The sequence below is a fragment of the Lytechinus pictus genome, chromosome 17 (assembly GCF_037042905.1).
Source record: "Lytechinus pictus isolate F3 Inbred chromosome 17, Lp3.0, whole genome shotgun sequence".
Lineage (NCBI taxonomy): Eukaryota > Metazoa > Echinodermata > Echinoidea > Temnopleuroida > Toxopneustidae > Lytechinus > Lytechinus pictus.
This window is the reverse complement of record NC_087261.1, coordinates 26,690,450-26,708,183: the sequence shown is the minus strand read 5'-3', so window position 1 is coordinate 26,708,183 and position 17,734 is coordinate 26,690,450. Positions and strand designations below refer to the sequence as shown.

General features: G+C 36.6%; 2 protein-coding genes and 1 long non-coding RNA gene across 5 annotated transcripts in view; 1 reads left to right on the top strand and 2 right to left on the bottom strand.

The window, feature by feature from the left end:
* Positions 1 to 17,734, top strand: part of LOC135157190 (uncharacterized) — a 62,568-nt gene that overhangs the window by 21,545 nt on the left and 23,289 nt on the right. The gene's annotated exons all lie outside the window — the stretch shown is intronic.
* Positions 344 to 6,545, bottom strand: LOC129280544 (uncharacterized). 3 transcript variants are annotated; one of them, XR_008586422.2, is made up of 4 exons: positions 6,387 to 6,542; positions 4,550 to 4,716; positions 3,671 to 3,783; positions 344 to 2,734 (listed from the first exon to the last, which is right to left on the bottom strand). It is a non-coding gene; the product is annotated as an uncharacterized LOC129280544 (long non-coding RNA). The 3 variants fall into 3 exon arrangements; XR_010296228.1 differs by lacking the exon at positions 344 to 2,734 and having other exon boundaries at positions 3,667 to 3,783; positions 6,387 to 6,545; XR_010296229.1 differs by lacking the exons at positions 344 to 2,734; positions 6,387 to 6,542 and adding an exon at positions 5,884 to 5,902 and having other exon boundaries at positions 3,667 to 3,783.
* Positions 7,023 to 16,662, bottom strand: LOC135157304 (angiopoietin-1 receptor-like). The gene is made up of 4 exons (XM_064112449.1): positions 16,382 to 16,662; positions 14,567 to 14,899; positions 11,993 to 12,268; positions 7,023 to 8,779 (listed from the first exon to the last, which is right to left on the bottom strand). The coding sequence occupies exons 1-4, from the start codon at positions 16,440 to 16,442 to the stop codon at positions 8,508 to 8,510; spliced, it is 942 nt and encodes a 313-aa protein (XP_063968519.1). The 5' UTR covers positions 16,443 to 16,662; the 3' UTR covers positions 7,023 to 8,507.

Below are 17,734 nucleotides of genomic sequence, written 5' to 3'. Positions count from 1 at the left end.
AACGTTGGGCGACGTTGATCCAACGTTGGTCTAATGTTGGTCCAATGTTGATGGAAAGTTGATTCAACTTTAGTCCAACGTTGGCGTAAACGTTGATTCAATGTTTGTCTAATATCGGTTAAATGTTGTTGTATAACGTTGATTCTTTGTTGGTCTAATTCTAAACAAATCCAACGATGCGCCATCTCCATCAAACAGTTTTCAACACTGTGCCATCATCATCTGTAACCTGTTCATGATTCTGTCAAAAAACATTACAACTATTATTACAGCTATTCATTTCTTTTCATTCTTTCTGTTACAAGTCTCTGCACATAATTAAGAGGAATCAAGAGAGTTACGTGTGATATTTATTGAGGCCTTTAATTGTAGCATTCAAACTTTTTTGACATCCTCTTTTCTCAAACAAGACTAATACCAAAAAACATATGCATATGTAATAAGAATTAAGATGTATTACATTTTCTTGCGAGTTGCAATCTCTGTTTCTGTCTACAATTGTTTAATGACTTGGTATGCAATGCCAATAGCAACGTCAGTAATCATCACAAAAACTCACGTGTAATTGCAGCCTCTCAGTATTAACAAAATCTAAAAAGGAGGTCCCGTAACTTGGCCTCACTCAGAGTACATAGCTACTGCCTACTGTAACTAAAGAGCGCCTCTTTTTGATTAAGATAGAAGTCAACTGATATCTCAATATGCATGGCCATGGCCTAGTCTCGCTCGTGCCATAACTATTAAATAATATTTCAGCGTCTAGTGTAAGCATGTCTCACGTAGCAACTACAGGTTTGATTGCAGTTGGAAAACACTCGGTCCAGGCAGGACCAACCAGGTCAATTCAAGGCAGCGTATAATAAGGCAGGAATGCCAGGTAGCAAGTCATTGGGTGATTTCAAGTACGGTGTACAGAGCGCGAAAGGGCTGCTGAACTGAGCTCCAACACCAAGCGTAATATTATTTTTCATTGAAATGTATTAAAACTCTAATGATTTGCTCTCATCTTAAATGTAAAAGATAATTTTACGGAGATGGTTCGTCGTGTTCGCCCCCTGTTCGTGAGCTACAGTTCATCAACAGCAACACTGAACTTTAAATCACGATTCTCCCAATCCCTGGGGGTCGGTATTGCTGAATGGGGAAATTGCATGTAGATCATCAACACCATGCACCATGCAGCCGCAGTGCAGTGTTGGGTTCAGCAGATGACAATCAACACCAGCCTTCAACTCAAACTGCCGGAAATGCACCATATTTTCCATATTTTCCAGCCTGATTCAAGTACGGTGTTGTGAACGGTGTTGTCACAACACCAACACCAGATTTCAACACTGTACTTGAAATTATTGAAATCACCCAATGACTGATGCCTTGCCCTTGGTATCGCATACTCGTTCCCACTCACACGTATTGCGAGGTTAGTATTAGTCACTCACACAAGCTAAGTACGAGGTTAGTTAGTTTGTTATACTGTGCAGTGACTTACACGAAAATAATAGCGTCGGACTGTTCGCGCACAGAATCTGACTCCGGGATCTTTCGGAGGGGATCAATGGTTGCAGTTACCGATTATCTGCAAGTGCAAAGAAACTTCCACTGTAGATTGTAGGTCCTAAACATGCAGCTTATAAGTACTGTTCCAGGGGGGGCGTTTCATCAAACAATTAGTCGGTGGTTTTCTCCGACTAAATGTGATTTTCACCGACTAATTTCATTTTCACCGACAATTTTGCCATCACCGACTAAATTCCATTTCATCAAAATTTGTCGGTGATTTTCTCCGACAAATTATTGGAAACCACCGACTAATTTGGTCGGTGGCCTTCACCTACCGACAAAACTTATTTTCACCGACTAATCCAATTTTCACCGACTAATCAGCCTTTTGAGGGCCTTTGCAGCTAAAATCAATCAATTTCAGTTGATTTTGAATATAACATTTTAATAAATTGCTTATTTTTCATTTCATTGAGAAAATTCAAAGAAAATGTATTTATTTTTAGTCAATGACAAATAAAAAGTAGACATTTCAAGAATAATATTTTCATCTTTAAAACTATATTATATCAATCAATACATAGGAAACATCTTCAAATGTACACATTTTTTCAAACATAATTGTCTTTAACCCAAATAAATCATTGTGCATTTTTTAATCAATAATGTCTGATAATGTCTGAAAAATGCGACCTCATTGACTTTTGTACAAGTTTTTTCAATGTTCATTAGTGTTGTTGGTGTTGCTGCTGCTGTTGTCATCGTGATTGCTGGAATTGCTGTTTGTTTTTGCTGCTCTTGGTGTTGTGGGTGTGGTTGTTGCATCTCCTGGTGCAATTAGTTATTTTGCTACTGATGTTGCTCAAGGTGGTGCCTGTGTGGTTGCTGTTGTCATCGCTGCTACTGCTGCTGTTTACGAGTGTGGCTGTTGCATCTCCTGAGGCATCTATTGATGTTGTCGCTTGTGTTGTTGCTTGTATGATTGCTTGTTAGAATCCTTGCTGTTTGCTTTGTTTCTACTGTCGTTGTTGCTACTGCTGTTGATGTTTACCACTGTGGTTGTTGCATCTCTTGATGAAGTTATTTATGTTGCGCCCGATGTTCCCTGCATGATTGTTGGAGCTCCTGCTGCTGTTGATGTTGTCGGTGTGGTTGTTGCATCTCTTACTGCAGTTGTAGTTTCAGCTGCTGATGCTGTTGTTGCTCCTGCTGCTGTCCATGTTCATGGAAGTAACTGAAATGGATTTAATTTATAGAGCATGTGATATTTTATTAATAAAGATATCAATTTCCATCATTATTGATATCAGTCATTTATTCTTAATTTAATTATCATTGTTAAAACATTTTTTTATTTCTAATGTTTGAAATAAGAACTTTAAGTTCTAAATGGTTAAAATATTGTCACCAAAGCCTTATGAAACAATGAAAACAAAAAAGTTAATAACAAAGAAATGCATAAGAAAATGATTAAAATTTCCTCTTTTTTTATACACAATTGATTTTAATGACTTGGGTTTTTCTCATTGGTTTACCAAAGAAAGGGAGTCAAAATCCAAAATTATCACATTTGGTCTTTATTTCTTGAGCCAAATGCTGATTTCATGCAAGAGTCATGTTATCATATTAAATTAAAAAAAAAACAACATCAGGAACAGCAGCATGATTTCTGAAGCGAGTGCACAATCAACAGGCAAGATCCTGAGGCACCCCCCCCCCCTACCAAGATCATTTGAATTAATGAGGTTTCATGACTGCTTTTGTAGGCATTACATTTATACAGGCCTACAAGAGATATAATTTTTTTTTTATTTTTTTTTTGGGGGGGGGTAATCTTCCAGTGTTACTCCCATACAAAGCAGATGGTGATGGGGCGGGGGGGGGGGGTCTAATAGGAATGCAGAACAATGGAACATTAATTTACTACTTTGGCAATAGAAAGCAAGTCACACCATCTAGCATTGATTGATATTGGTTGTTTTACAACTGTCCAATAAATATCACCATTAATCAATTAAGCATCTAAGCACTTATAGATGTCATTGTTTTCAAATATTTGAGTAGAACAAATAAAGAAGAGAGCAGTACCAGTAATTTAATATTTTTTTTCATGTGACTTTACTTTCTTCGCCAAAGTGAGGCAGTCATAATTAAGAGTGTTTTAACTTACAAGTGACATCACATTTCCTGCCTTCTTGTCTGGCTCTCCTAAACCTTCAACCATTTATACTTGTGTAACTTTGTATCTCATGTCTGTCTGAAAAGTTTGGTTGAAGCCTCCACCTGAAGGAAAAATAGTATTGAAATAACTAATTAAAATATTTGCCATAATCTGGTATTTCTTCTCACATGTATATGTACATGTCTAAAAACAGGAAATAAAACATCTTTTGATTACCAGGTTTCATATAGAAGGGGGTAAATAAAGGGTTCAAGTTTTTATTATGTTAATAAAAAATACAAACAATAGTAAAAATGACATATGCTCTGGCTGAGAAACTTAAAAAGTGAAATTATTCCTCACAATGTAGCTTGTATGTACATACACATGAGCAAGTAGTGCTAAATGGATTGAGGGGTGAGAGCAGGGGCTCCGGAAACCGGGGGGGGGGGTGCATGTTAGCTGCAGGGTCAGCGGAACGGTTTTTACAGTGAACGGGCTGACCATGCAAAAAATCGTAACCAGATGGTCATTTCATATTTTTCAGCCCCCGCACTGTTTTCCAAAACCATGTACAAAAATGTAAAATTGACCATCTGCTTATGATTTTTTGCATTGGTCAGCCCCCCCCCCCACTTTCGGCTCAGCCCCCTCACTTTCAAAACCGTTCTGCTGACCCTGCAGCTAACATGCAAAATATATTGAATCTATTATGTCTTTCATGCTTATGTAATGTTTGCATTTCAAACTGACTTTAAATAGAAAATCTGGTCACAGTCCGATTTCATTGTCATTGATGTGGGTTTTTATGATTTTACATTCTGCAACCAAAACAATATCCTTCATTATTTTTTAATCATTATCGCATTTTACTAGTCTACATGTTACCTGTGGTTGCATTTCAATCTCAGTATTTCTTCACCCATTGCCAAATCTTCTGTCACATGTTCATCAGATTGGCCGCTGGCACATTCCTTGCTGTAGTAGACCAGTCAGAGCCTTGCTTTCTAGTTCCAGATCCGTCTTCTTCTGCATACTGTTCAAATGTCCATAGTCTGAAATTAAAATATTAATAATATCACATTGTTGTACATGTAGCAAAGAAAATATGTAGATTTACAGTGATCATTGAAAAATACTGCACTTTCAATGAATATTGTTGACATTTCATAAAGGGGAATGATCGAATATACCAATCATTTTTCTTCTTTTATTATCCTGAAATTTATAGAATTTACCAACAATCGGTCAACAATTTATCCTTGTTAATTCATATAATTTTCACTTGATTATAAACAAGACGGTAATTAACACGTTAACCATACAAAATAGTAAAACAGCTTTTTCAATAATTTTTTTTTTTAATTCAAAAATAAAAATAAAAGTTTTTTTTCTAACTCAATAGCGCTTGGATACCTTGCCGGTTAAAAGCCACGATCAAATTAATAAAAAATATGAATAGGCTCCTAATTCATAACTGCAGCAAATTGCATCCCCATCAAACTGTCAACTATTTCTGGACTGTGACCTTTGTTCAATGAAACTTTAATATGAGATTCAAGGCAGAAAAATACTTGGGATTGATGAGATCCATTCCATATTCTCCTATATTTTTTTCTAATGAAGAGACCTTTAACCTTTACATGCTATTTAAGGTTAGGTATGACTAGACTCTAACTTTATGTGGTACGACAGTATTTTTCAAAAAATAGATTAAGAGACATTATCAACAATAATTTAATTTATTTACCCCAATAACACCGATGCTATTGCAGATTCATGCTAAATAGTAATTTGTCTAAAAAATTGACTTAGAAAAATAAAAGCATAACAAACTTCATAATCGCACACAAATGAAGAGCATTATTTCGTCTCCCCCAAATTGGACGATCAATATTTTTTTTAAAAGGGAGCTATGCAATGGCTCATTTCACTCGGGTGCGCAAAGTCAAAGATGATTTAAGATAGATCTAGGCCTATAAGCTATACCAGTACGGCCACGGGCCGGTTGCACTATTTAAAACTTAGATCTAATAATTTTTTTATATCTAGATTTTAATTTTTATTGGGTGTGAACGCACCTCTGCCACAATCGCATCACCCCCCCCCCCCCCGAATCCTCGCCAGCTGTCGAGAGCCTTCACTTCATTCGACTTGTGACTTGCTAAGGCTAAGCCTACATTAATAGTTGAGAACATCCACTTTGCAAATTTCCCACTCACACTATTACCATGTGATTTAGCTCCTGTTCAATTCCAATTTCTGTAACACAGAATTAGGATGGCCCCATTGGATATGTGTACATTTACAATTGCACACGCTGGTTTGCCTGGTGATCAAGGATATCTCCGACCACACCGAGCAACAAAATTATTACAAAACCAAAGGAAATGAAAAAATATGATTTGCAACATAGAATAACACAAAGGTAGAACAATATAAAGAATTCTCTTTGCAAAATTTATAAAATTGCAGCCATGTGCGGATCATAAAAACGTGACAGCCGGCAGCCGTGTCGTTAGTTTGGACCTGAGATAGTTCTACAGACACAGAAACACGGGTATGGGACTAGACTGGATTATGTGCTGTCAAGTTTATCGATCGTATCGACAGGGGTCCTGCCAGAAGATTCTCTTTTCTTGTAATTCGTTTGATAATTACGCACAACGAATAATTCAATCACCTTACATACAATATGAACGACATTTTGAAGGGTTTTACTTACGGTAAAATCCTCATTCACCTCTCCGGGGACCTTCGCTTCTTCTTATTTCTTCGTTTCACTTCGCATCGTCGCGTCGAAAACATCAACCAATTTTAAATCTTCTTCACGACTTTGGGAGTGGGCGTGGCCTAATTAGTCAGCGAACCTCGTTCAAGACGATTTGTAAAATAAAAATTCACTGACAATAGTCAGAGAAGCTCCGAGAGTTTGATGAAACGAATTTTTGTCAGCGCTGACTAAATTGTCAGTGCTGACAATTTTAGTCAGCGCTGACAGTTGTCGGACGAAAATATTGATGAAACACCCCCCAGATCACTAGATATTCTGGAATTTAATTGTCTATATCCAGTCCAAATTCTGCCAGATTCTTCAAGTTCAAAATTGAAAGAAGCAGACTACACAGACATGACAGAAGGAGTCCGATGTCGCGACTAATTCTGCGCATCAGAATAGTATGGTATTTTTAAATAGGCACATTTGATGCTTGTATTTCCTTCTTCAATTTCTTCTAGTTATGTGACGGTAGGCCTATGCCATATCTCGTACTTACTGTGAGAGGCCTAGCCAGCTGCAAAGGACGAGGGCGTTTCTGGAAATTCTGGTCTTGAACTACATTTTTTTTTTCTCCTTTATTTTCTATATTATTCGACACATTTGCATCCCCCGTTCCATGCAGCCTCTCTATTCTACCCCAACTTTATTTTTGTCTTCCCCTTAGTTGTAGTTCCTCTTTCCCTTCCCATTATTTTCCTTCTCTCTCGATTTCTTTTCCCCTTATTGCTGGGGGATACCAAGGGTGACATGGTTAGACAAGCAAACTTACTTGATCGACCCCCCCCCCCTTGGCCCCATTGGAAATTATGCGAGTAGTCGTCTATATATCATTATCAATTCTCCAATGAACAAGTTTCTAATTTTCTCAACACTGTGTATATTATGCCGGGATATTATGTTGACTGTCAAACAAATATCCAACAAACTATAGTTTCCAACATTGTGTCAATGTTAACTGTCAACAATTCTCCAATAAACTATTCCAATTACGCTGTCCACGTTGTGCCATTGTCTGTTGTTCAACAACTCTCCATCAAACTAGTTTCCAACTTTGTCAACGTTGTGCCATTGTCGACTGTGCAACAAATCTCCAAGAAAATAGTTTCCAACGTTGTTCCGTTGTCGGTTGTTCAGCAACTCTCCATCGAACTAGTTTCCGACGTAGTCAACGCTGTGCCTTTGTTGGCTGTTCAACAACTATCCAATCAAACACGTTTCCAACGTTGTGACGTTGTTGGCTGTCCAACAAATCTCCAACACACTAGTTTCCAATGTTGTGCCATTGTCTGTTGTTCAACAACTTTCCAACGTTGCCAACGTTGTGTCATCGTCGACTATCCTACTGATCTCCAACCTACCAGTTTCCAACGTTGTGCCAGTGTCAGTTGTTCAACAACTTTCCATCTAACTAGTTTCCAGCTTTATCAACGTTGTGTCATTGTCTACTATCTAACTAATCTCCAATCTACCACTTTCCAACGTTGTGCCATCGTCGACTATCCAACAAATCTCCATCGAACTAGTTTCTAGCTTTGACAACGTTGTGCCATAGTTGGTTGTTCAACAACTTTCCATCGAACTAGTTTCCAACGTTGCCAACCTTGTGTCATCGTCGACTATTCAACTAATCTCCAACCTACTAGTTTCCAACGTTTTGCCATTGTCGACCGTCCAACAAATCTCCAACAAACTAGTTTCCAACTTTGTCAACGTTGTGCCATTGTCGGTTGTTCAACAACTTTCCAGCGAACTAGTTTCCAACGTTGCCAACGTTGTGCCTTTGCTGGCTGTTCAACAATTATCCAATCAAACGTGTTTCCAACGTTGTGACATTGTCGACTGTCCAACAACTCTCCAACTAACAAGTTTCCAACGTTGCCAACGTCGTGTCATTGTTGATTGTCCATCATCTTTCCATCAAACTAGTTTCCAACGTCGATTCAACGTTAATCCATCAAGTTTTTCCAACGTCCAACGACTTTCAAGTTTCCAACGTGGAGCCAACGTTGGCTTTTTACCTGGGAACGCTATTCTTTTTTTCTCTTATTTTGAATAAACGATAATCATTTAAGATATTTTTATATAGAAATGTGCGTGTTTATGTAGGTTGAAGGTAGGTGAAGACTGTATGATTACGAATGAGATATACACGTAGGTTTTTCTTTGTTTTGACATGGTGGATAGACAAAATGAATACATATTACCGTCTTGGCATGTATCTCCCATGAATCCTGGAGCACAGATACATTGTCCTGTTTCACCACAAATCCCTCCATTAAAACACGAAGAACAGGTCATATCACAGTCCGATGATGAATTATATCGACCAAGGGGGCAATCTGTAGAACATGGGAAACAATTATATTGCTGCGTATAGGTCTCTTTACTCAGTAGCGTAATGAGTGAAAAAAATAGGGGACCAGACAAGGAATTTAGGATCAAATTTCTAAACAGCTGTTAGCGAGTGAGCATTTTTTTAAATACAATTATCTATTTTTGATAAGTTTTGACTAAGAGTTCAGAAATAATATCATCTTTGACCCCTTTCCTTTTTTTTTTTTTTTTTTTTCTCCCTTTTATTCTTCGTCGTAAGATTTTGGGGGGTCCATGACCCCAAACGCCCCCTCCCATCCTGTACGCCAAAGCAAATTCTCAACTCGTTCTTTTCTTCATGACTTTCGAGAGTCTCCCATTTTCTTCACAATACCTGTCTCCCCCTAATTGATTTCTGCCCCTTATTTATCACGCCTTTTTCGTTTGTAGGGGCGGCACCAGGGTAATTTTATGATGGAGAACACAGACTTCAGGTTATGTCATATTCTCTCAATTGAATAGCAGGGGAAGAGTTGAACGACCTACCTTCTTATACTGTTTTATATACTCTTTGCTATTCCCCTTTTTCTCGCTATATTTAAAAAATATAAGAGTGGTAGGTAATGAAAGCTTAATGAAAACATTATGGAAACGTAAGCGATGATTTTGAGCAAGATATGGACATTCAGTATTACTCTATTCATTCGTCACTTTATTTAATTTAGACGTCATATGAGGCGCAACACAAACTTGAAAACTGAAAATGCTATTTTCCTTTCAAAATCCTAATACAGTGAACTTTTCTTTTTTTTTCTCGTCAAAATGTTTGCCACCAAAATCCCCTTTTATTTATATTTTTGTAGAAAAAAAAACAGCACCTCCTCTTTTAAATTTGAATTGATTTTTTTTATTGAATCATTAGAGGAAATGCATTACATAAAGGCTAATAGCGGAGGTGTGTGCCAAAGAATTAATCATGTCGGATGGAAGGAACAATGCTTTTGAGGTTGATCTCTTGGGAGAGAAGGATTTGGTATGAGTAGCTTTAGTATATTTAGCTTTAGCATATGTATTCCCTTTAATATTCTTTCTTTCTTAGCACAGGACCGTTGTGTAAAAAGCACGAGAGTTATTTTCTTCTCTAAAGAGGTTTTTGTTACAATGAAAAAAATATATAAATACACAAATAAGAACACAATCATCTTCATCAATGGAAGTAATTACATACAGTGCGTCCATCAAAAACGAAACTGAGATTTATCGATGATTTATCATCACTTAAACAAATACAATAGACAAATTACCTATCTTTGTAATGCATAGAGTCTCCTCTTTTATCTGCAATAAATTACATTATTCTTCATTCACGAATGAGTGAGCGAAAACAATTTGAAGAAAGGATACCAAAAAAAGCTACTTGGCGGGCGGCATCTTGGTTTGAAAAAGAAAATCAAATTTTCCAAAATGTTCAATATCTGTTCTTTAATTTGATTCCTCAATCACAGAAAATGGTCAAGAAATACCAAAGCTCTGTTTATTTCATATAAGGCTTGAATTTCTATAATTTCATAAAATGAAGAGGTTTTACAGGCTAGCTCTCAGACTTATACCTCGGTCACATTTGCTCTACGGCGGCCGTATGGCAAGTCGAAAACAGCCGTTTTAACATTTTTTGTACCAGCTACATATACATGATATAGGTGGTTTGAATAAAAATGAACAAAACGGCTGTTTTCGACTCGCCGTATGGCCGCCGTAGAACAAAAGTGACCGAGATTACTCGACACTCCGTTTTGTTGACGTTCAGCCATGCTTTAAGTCTTTTGTTACATGCGATAGCTTCGGTGGGAAACCGGTGAAAATACGTTTGTTTCATGAAATTATGGAAATACAGTCATTGTTTCGAAGAAACAGAACTTCATTATTTCTTGACCATTTTCTGTGATTGATGTATCAAATTAAAGAGTAGATATTGAACTGCGATTTTCTTTTTTTTTTAATTCAGATAGGGCCTACCCCCCGCCAAATGACCTTTTAGTATTCTTTCTTCAGATTATTTTTACTCACTCATGCGTGCATGGGAATTGTTTTTACGTTACACCAAATGAAGGAGGAGACTCTACGCTTTATAATGATAGGTCATTTGCGTATTATATTTGTGATTAAATTATTATAAATCATCGCTAATACCTTGGTCACATTTGTTCTCCGGCGGCCGTACGGCGAGTCGTAAACAGCCGTTTCAACATTTTTTTGTACCAGGTACATATAGGTGGTTTGAATAAAAATGAATAAAACGACTGTTTTCGACTCGCCTTACGGCCGCCGTAGAAATGAAGAGTTCAGTTGCAAAAGGGATTAGGTCCACTTTGGACCATTCTGAGAAAAACCATGTTTTTTATTCTGACTTTTTGCAATATTCTTATGAGAAACTAAATTGTCATGATGTACTTACTCTATCATGCATGTGAACAAAAAATTGGGTATAAAAGAAATCTACCTGTCTTCAATTTTTTTCTATATATTTAAAAATAATTATTATTGTGGACCTAACCGCTTTTGCAAGTAAACTGAAGTGAATTCAATCTCTTTTGATTAAAAAAGTGATTTTTTTTTTGCCACTTTCATTCACGTTTTCATTTGAATTTCAAATTTTCTTTGGTATTATCAGAGTGACTAAAAATTTAGATGTTTAGAGACAGAAAACAATAAAATTTTTGAAAAATTGACCTAACCCCTTTTGACAAATGAGTTCTTCAGAAGATTTTTGTTGCAAAAGGGGTTAGGTCCACTCCAAGAAAATATTTTTTTTAATTCTCCCATATTGCAATATTCTTATGCGAAACTGAAATTTTATGATACTCTACCATGAAAACATAAAATTGGGTATAAAAGAAAACTCCTTGTCTTCATATTTTTTAAGATATTCTTTTCCAAAAAATATCTGTGTGGACCTAACCCCTTTTGCAACTAAACTGAAATGGACCTAACCCCTTTTGAAAACAAAGTAATATTTCGTTGCCATTTTAGTTCACCTTTTAATAGGAATTTCAACTTTTCAACTTATATTGAGACATAAAAATCAAATTTAACGAAAAATGGACCTAACCCCTTTTGCAAGTGAGCTATTCAAATGTGACCAAGGTATTAATCTCGATTTCGGTTTTTTTGTGGGACGCATTGTATAATACCACCTTCAAAATTAATAGCATTACGTTTTCCTGAAAAAAAAAACTTACCCCTTACAATGACCCTCATTAATCCACCTCTGCTCTGGATTCTAAGACCATTTAAATGAATTTCATATATGCCTTCTTGTGATTCTTGTATAGAATCAATGATGGTGTAATTTATGTCTGGAGACCTCAAGATGTATTCACTACCGTCGTCCGTTCCATTAAACCGCCAGATGTTGTCTATTTCAGATTTGTATATACGGTCAAATTGAATGGACACACCGACTTGTCCTGCGGTCACAGTCTGGCTGAATCTTCCTTTGGACGGAATGAAATATGCTGAAAAAAAAGTGTTGAGTTGGATTTGTTATTTAGAAAAAAATAGTATCTAGGTGCAGACTGTCCCTTCAGCTCAGGATATGGTCAAATGCATATTGTTTGGTTCACAAAAAAAAGGCAAACTGGACACGCAGTTATCATTAAAGGGGAAGTTCACCCTGACAAAAAGTAGCAGAAAAAATAATAAAAAATATTGCCGAAGGTTTGAGAAAAATTCATCAAATAATTAAAAAGTTATTAGAATTTCAATTATTTGATTTGTGACGTCATATGCGAGCAGCATTCATACATATCGAATAGTAAAAACTCAAAGAAATGTCATTTTCTCAGAAAATTGAAAATGGTTTTCACTGTAACTTTTGTATATCTATAGACAAATCATTTCACACCCGATCATGAATAGAAAAAAAAAAAGACATCTGGAACCATACAAAATTTGAAATTCATGCATTTTATATTACATAACACATGGGGCAGCTGCTCGTTTATGACGTCACAAATCCAAAACTTTGAACGCTAATAACTTTTTTACCTTTTAACGGATTTTCCTCAAACCTTCGCCAATATTTTTTACTTTTTTTTCTGCTATTTTTACAACAAAGTTTTCTTCAGGGTGAACTTCCCCTTGGCATATCTTTTGTAAGAATTTTCACATATAGAGCTTTGATTGAGATCTGTAATGACGTATTCTGTCATGGGTATAGAGACAGGTCAGTATTAACTGCTATGATGAATGTAGAATTTTCTCAAAAGTGAGTCTACAGATTACATGTACCTGCAGAAATCGATGCTCTTCCAGCTTCAGAAGCCATCCAAATTTCGACACAGTAACTGTTCTTTTGCCAAATGTTCTTGCAGAATAAAGAATTTATTCTGCACCGATCCTTGCACGTGCTGTATCGAGCGTCAGAATGCACAGACGTCGAAGACATACAAGGACATTTTTGGTTCCTCAATATTAATTTTACGAATTTCTGTTGTGAGGATCAAGGTGCCTATTTTTTTTTCACGGCATGAATAATAAATGCAGCGATGTTTATGTATGGAAGTTCTAAAATTTGTGAAAGATCTGATAGATCATTTAATACCATCAATATCAGGACGCATCAATCGCATAAACACTTTATTTCGATTTAAATATGCAACCAAATCTGACAATTTCTAGAACATAACTTTAAAACATTAACTGCTCCCTACTCCTGTACCTGCACCTGCATTGCACCCACTTGATCAATGAAGAAATACATGTAGCTTTTATGAGAGCACCATCATTATCAAGCCTATAGCTAATCGCTCACGATCGTGGTCTCCTGCATTATTTTAAATTGCCATAATCTTGTTTAATGAGTAATACATTTTTTGTTGATATTACTGCATGATCCAACGCTTGTACTACAACAATATTATTCATTATTTTGTTATACATCGCATTTGTACATATTGCCCTGTGAATTTATACATGATGCATTGAATGCAGAAATAAAATAAATGAATCGAAGTGTCAAAATATTTGTGTTAAATAGGTCAATAATGTTAATACCAATATATGCTTCATTATCTTAGACCTACTACCATGTTTCCTATGCAATTTGTGATATACCAGCTTGGAGTTATACCACCAATAAGCTATCCTGCCAAGTTCAGACTGAGTAAATAATCGCTTTACTTTTATAACTATTGGGAGTGGTAGAAAAATTGGTGCTATTTAATTGTTCCGTCCTTTACATGTGATGAATAAGTTCACGTCAAGAGATGTGTCCATATTGATTTATGTCCAAAAATGAATCAGCCAACACCCGTTAATGGTTAGATTAGTAGTTCTCCTAATTTAATCCTGATTCGCCATAATTTTGTTTACTGCTATATTAACACGCCTGTAAATGGGGAAGTAATGACATGTGCGACACCATGCAGAAGCCGACATGCTGTTTCAGGAGGCCATTTTGGATAACAGACAGAAATGGCAGCTCTATTAGCCTCGAGGTAAAAAAAATAATAATAATACAAAGAAATTGGAGGGGTAAACTGTATTACAATGCATGCCGAAACCCAAAAATATCATCTGCGCTTGTTCAATCATCATGACAAGAACTGTGTCTAATATACGTGATTTAATTAATTTCATATTTCACGTGACTTTTTTTGTCAAGTCACGTGATGACCTCCAATTGTAGGCGTGACCGGAGCTGTTTCTTCAACCAATCGGACTGCACTCAATCTTTGCCATAGCTATATGTGGTTAGTGGGAAAATCGGTCTAGGGACACCAATTGATGTGGGTTTTAAAATCCGGCCTTACCGTCTGATCTGAGGAATAACGTTGGTACTACTGTTCTTATTCCGTTTGCTGAAGATTCACAATAGAAAACACCGTATGACCCGTAAGGTTGAAGTGGCCTTAAATCCGTGTGATATATATTGGTCGTTTGATGGTCTCCGCTTGACAACATCTTTGGATCAGGCGGGGGTGGGTTGGGTGGACCGGTATAGTCAATTGTATTCCTGGTATAAACATATCTACCGGTAGAAATGGCAGCATTCGCTTCGGTATAACATTCAAAGGACGGATAGCCATTTTCTGTACTTGTAAAGCCTCGGCTGACTGTCATCAGATAGTTAGATTCTGCATAAACTATACAAAACAACAGGTGTAATGTTTGAGGATATCCAATTTCTGTCACAAAAAACACTTGATATTAAATTCATTACATCTTCAAGCCAAGTGGTTCGAAGTAGCAAGGGCATATTCACGTATTCCTTATAGATTTCTTAAACGACTCCAGCAATTAGTCTCTCAGCATATACTTTTTTTATTTTCCCCTGTTATTTATAAGTAGAATCGTAAGAGCAATTACATTCATTTATTTAGTTATTTTCTCTTTAAGGATATTCACAGCATGATTAAGAATATTCCAGAATGTCTCAGTAAAGCTTTGTTAGGCATGCCTACACCTATTTAAATGCTGAGGAATTTTGTTATTTCTGAATAGAGATTGGTTTACAATAGACTCGTAGTGGCAGTGAAAAGAACAATAGGATTAGCTATGTTGTTTACATTGTTAATTTCACTGAGGTCATTCAAGAGTCTTTTAAAATTAGACTGCTCTAGAAATTGGCAGAATGTTCTTTTTGTAGACAATACTAAAAGCTTCCAGAATAGTAAATACTAGAAGGTTCCACAATAGTGAATAATTGTATATAAGCTGGCAGTTTCTTCAAGGACATTATCATATCAGATCAGAACTCAGAGTTTCACACCAGACTTTATGTCAGAGCATAGTTTATTTCCAACTGGAATACAACATTTATCTTCTGTGGAATTATTTGCACGCCATCAATGAAATGTTTGCAGTTACTTTAAGAGAGGAATTCTCAGTTCTCAACGAGATCATCAATCTGTTTTCATGAACGCTTTTCAACCCATGGATTGCTGAAATTGACTGTTAATCATCATCAACATCATCTTCACGGACATTTCAACTCGTTATAGTGACTCTTGTTATTCATCGTGCTTCAACATCAATTTCATCATCGCAATCAGTGTGAACTTTAATTTAAGGAATCTTCGCCAACCAACTTGTATTTTATTTGGATATACTATCATAACTTTGGATTGCATATCTGACACTTCAAGAGATGTATATAAGATCGATATTTACTCATATGTTTTGTTAGTTTATGATTGTTATATTTCCTGTAATAAAAAAGGAAATCAAATTTAAGACTAAATTTTCATTGTTATTTGTTGCAGTATCGTAACACCCCTTTGCACGAAGTGTCAAATGAATTTCTGTTTCATTGCTCCACCAAAATCAGATTAAATATATCTTAAAAGTTGTAAGCTTTATACGGTTTCTTACATGTATTTGTACGCCAGTGGAAATGGGTGAGATTACGATCTTTACCTTAAAATTCCGAAGATAAACAGTATCTATTCAAGTTTTTGCGGGTGTGATGTAAAAAGTAATACTCCTCTTAGGGTAGTGTGTATATACTTGCATGTTTTAAGGGGGATCGAGAGTTTCATTTGGGACATATCTGAATAGGAAGGAACTTCCTGCATGGTACAGTTTTTCTGTCGCCAAAAATGTAAATAAATCCTAGGCCTACTCACCTACAAGAATGATAAACCACAATGTCAAGAGAGCATGATGACACGGTACACATTGAGACATCTTGATTTGAATAGATCGACAACTCGGTTGGTGTCGGTGGAAATGATAATCAACGTTATACTGTAGTAGCACCCTTGTGATTGTACGACTCAAGCTACTCGCGCATAAAAAACAGTAAGTCCCCACTTTTCGCTGTGCAACGCAGACGGACTTTACGACGGTATATTGATTTTGGAAGAGACTTTTGGGCCAGTCGCAAAACACTGTCCTGCAATGCAAGTTGTGTGACATGAGAATTTTTTTTACGTTTGCATCCGCGACGGAAACATTCAATCTGCGTTTCGTGTGCAAAATTCTGGTTGCTACATGGTAAAAGCGATATATCCGATTTAGGACGAGCTTTCAGAGCCACATTTGGTTCCTCCCAGAGCTTGAGGGGCCGCCCGGGGTGGCCACTTCCGTTGACGAGTGGATACCAGGCGCGACCACATGTAAAAAGTGATTTCTTTTCAAGAGTGGGCACATTACGTATATGTAACGTCATAAGGGTGTCAAAAACGATATTTAAAATACTGAAAACAGGGATATATTTTGTTAGGAAAGCTAAGTATTTTCTATATCTAAGCCTTAATTCAGTAAGTTTTTTATCACTCAATATGTACTCGATTTGTGAAAAACCACTTTCTCATCCATGTCATAATCTACCATGTAGGCCCAGCATTTCGAATATCTCCAGCCAGCTACCATAGTAGAGGCCCGCCGCCGGCTCAGGCGGGCATACGCTGATGACCAGTCGTACATGCATGAAAGTGGGATTTAATCTCGCATCTTAGAAAGGCATGCATGGTGTCGCGTGAAAGAATTTTGCACACGAAAAGCAGATCTATATGGCCTGTAACTCAAAGCTTAGCAATGATTTTAGAACAGTTTTCTACGTTTGATTCTATTGACTATAATGTACAATCGAGTGTATGATTAACTTTTGTGTTACCGGATCCTAATGATGCGTCCCCGAGGTTTGCGAAAACTCGCTATGATGACGTCGGTGAACATGATTTCCGTTTGTTTATAGTCCGGGAGCAAGGACCTGTGAAAAATGAGTTTGTACAACCCACACCACAGAAAAGGTTTGATACCATAGATAGTTAGTATGGACCCTTTAGATCACTGCTAGGTAGGTAGAAGTCTCAAATTGTGGTATCACTTTTTTTTGATACCGTTGAATTTAAGGAGCAATGTCAAATAGCAAAAAATGAAAACAATCAATAACTTTTAAGGGGAAAGTCAAAATAATGTAACTTGCCATATCTCCGCTTATAATATGTCATAAATACGTCATTAATGTATCACAA

Excerpts from the sequence above, each read along its gene's own strand:
- LOC135157304 (XM_064112449.1), bottom strand. The coding sequence starts at position 16,442 with ATGTCTCAATGTGTACCGTGTCATCATGCTCTCTTGACATTGTGGTTT. Across the intron at positions 12,269-14,566 it reads GTTATTCCTCAGATCAGACG|CATATTTCATTCCGTCCAAA; the intron begins GTAAGGCCGGAT and ends CTTTTTTTTCAG. Across the intron at positions 8,780-11,992 it reads AATGAGGGTCATTGTAAGGG|ATTGCCCCCTTGGTCGATAT; the intron begins GTAAGTTTTTTT and ends CATGTTCTACAG.